The following is a 2,500-nucleotide window of genomic DNA, read 5'->3' on the forward strand; positions in this document are numbered from 1 at the left end:
CCACTCATCATGACAGTAAATGAGAGTGAGGTGCAGTACCTGGTGGAGAGAGAGGTGGGCTCCACATGCCAGATGAGCAGACAGGACTGGCAGGCCACGGCGAGAGCAGAGCCACACAGAGGCTTCCACTGCAGCGCACACACAGACCTCTGACAGCGGTGCTTCAGCGTCGGGCTCGTCACACTGCAGGAACACACACACACACACACACACTCTCTCAGCACTGAGAAATAAACACTTAAACTGCCCGTTATGCTATTTTAAAGGTTGCTAATGTTGTTTCTGAGTACCCTATAACAAGTTCAAAAAACACTGATTTCCTCAATCTCCAGCTCGTTTCTCTCTAAACCCGCCTCTCTGAGAGCTGCTCTGCTCTGATTGGTCAGAAACCAAACGCTCATTATCACATCTGAATCTTAGCTCGATACACAGTGATACGCACAGTAACGATGGTGTGGGTTTTACCCAAGCGGCAACCTCCCAGTCTCTCTCTTGAATCACACTGAAGTGACTTAAACTGCAGTTCATCGACTGCCCACTAGAGACCGGCTGCAGAAGAGACTCAATCGCGGCACATTTTCATTTATCCGGGAGTGACGCGCGGCCAAGATGGCGACGGCCAGCTCCGCCCACTTTGGGCTTGCTCTTCAGAAACCAACGGGTGACATCACGCACACTACGACCGAAGTTTTTTAGTCTATGGTTTTACCGTATCAATTTCACCAAAGTGGATTTGCTTTGGCAGCAGAAAACAGCGTCTTCTCAACATGAACAACACGAACCAAACTCCTCCAGTCTCAGATACACTACAGTGTTTGAGGGCGGAGCTAAGAGATGGTGTTCAGCCAATCAAGATCAGAGGCTGACATTATGCTAATTAGTTACACACCTACACAGGATCAGCAGGAAGTGAGACTGAATTACTGACGACTCGTTTCAGTTCAGAATCACTTTCTTTTGGGAGACAAAAACTCCATTTATCTGCACTTTGATCTTGAAATCAGTGTCTAATATTGTTTATTGACTGTAAACAACAGCGCATTGTGTTTTAGACAACTATACGGTTCAACAAAGAGCATAAACCAAGGCTCTCAGACATAGCTCTTGCCTTCTGATGCAAATATCCTATAAGTGTAGTAAATATTTCATCATGTCACATTCATTCAAGTCCATTTAACTCTGACTAAACTAATGTTATAGGTGCAACAAAACACAGGTAAACGTCTAAGCTGTTTTAAGCTAAACAGTCAGTGTGGTTTAACCCACTGTAACATGACTTATGGAGTATGATGATCTGTAATGGTAACCCAGACAGCAACATAGTCTCGGCCCAGATCTGGGCCACACCTGGGCCGCGCTGAATCCACATGTACCGGATCTGGGCCGAGACTATGTTGCTGTCTGGGAATCTGAATGCCTGTGTAATATCTCTGCTGTGAGAGCTGTGCTTGTGTCCGCTGGAATACCTGTGGGATTTGTAGATCTTGATGGAGTCGTCCAGTAACGCCACAGCGAACTTATCCGTGTGCGGATGCCAAGCGAAGCTCCTCAGAGCGCCATCAGACCTGAAACACACACATACACACCATCGCCACCTCTGGCTTCTGTATGACAATCATAAGTGCTTCAGACCAGAGGCTCATAAACGTTCTCAGTTCAGGACCCATTCATATGCTTGCATTGAGTTTCAACAGAAGGGATCAAATCAGATGACCATTATTAGGGCCCTATAATTTCCGTGATCATGGAACCGCGGACGGAATCGTGGAATCTAGTGTCAATGCGGAATTTCGCGGAATTTTACATATTTGGAATAAAATTCTGTTTTTGTGTGGGAGAAAAACGTATGTTTGAGGAAAATGTAGACCGTGGGAAGCAAATCTGGGCGCAGTGTTTCCCATACATAGACTAATTCGTGGCAGTGCGCCACAGAATCAACACCAGCCTCCACATATTGCGTTTCGTTATAATTTTTTTTGTTTACGCTATATAAAACACGCAGCGTATTAGTTCCGCTGCATTTCCTTTCCCTGCTCTCCCTCCGTCTCTCTGTCACTCACACGTCTCTCTCTTTTTGTCTCGCCAAAGCCTTATTTGATAGACGTCTGCTGTGCTTGCGATAGGGTGCATATTACTGAAAGAACGAGCAGAGAGAGAGGCCCGGTCGCGCACGCGCGTGTCTTCAAACTTTCTTGCTCTCTCTCGCGCTTATTAATCTAAAGCAATTGAGAATTGACACAATGGTAAAAGATCGGAAGACCGAAGTTTCACGTGGAGCATTCAGATATTTTTTTCCTGAATTACTGCTGGGTGTGAATTGTGCAAAAAAAATAATAATCGCCTCATCCTCTCTGAAAAGCGGTACGCACATTCAGCTGACATAAAAAACACTTTCAATAAACTAAACAAAACCTATCCAATGATGAAATGTTTTCTGTGTTGACACAAATCTTGTGCGATGTCCTAACTGCCGGGATAATCACACAACGCATACAAGTCC

The 2,500-nt window shown here is 45.4% G+C and overlaps 1 protein-coding gene across 2 annotated transcripts in view; it reads right to left on the bottom strand.

Annotated features, from left to right (window-relative positions):
- The window catches only part of aaas (achalasia, adrenocortical insufficiency, alacrimia), a 31,284-nt gene that overhangs the window by 18,672 nt on the left and 10,112 nt on the right, over positions 1 to 2,500 (bottom strand). For both annotated transcript variants that reach the window (XM_082176453.1, XM_082176454.1), the window contains 2 exons: positions 1,467 to 1,565; positions 40 to 183 (listed from right to left, as the gene is read on the bottom strand). In XM_082176453.1, coding sequence (XP_082032579.1) covers positions 40 to 183; positions 1,467 to 1,565 — 243 coding nt within the window. The remainder of the gene's footprint in view (positions 1 to 39; positions 184 to 1,466; positions 1,566 to 2,500) is intronic.

The sequence above is a fragment of the Leuciscus leuciscus genome (genome assembly GCF_965113295.1).
Source record: "Leuciscus leuciscus genome assembly, chromosome: 7".
Taxonomy (NCBI): Eukaryota; Metazoa; Chordata; class Actinopteri; order Cypriniformes; family Leuciscidae; genus Leuciscus; species Leuciscus leuciscus.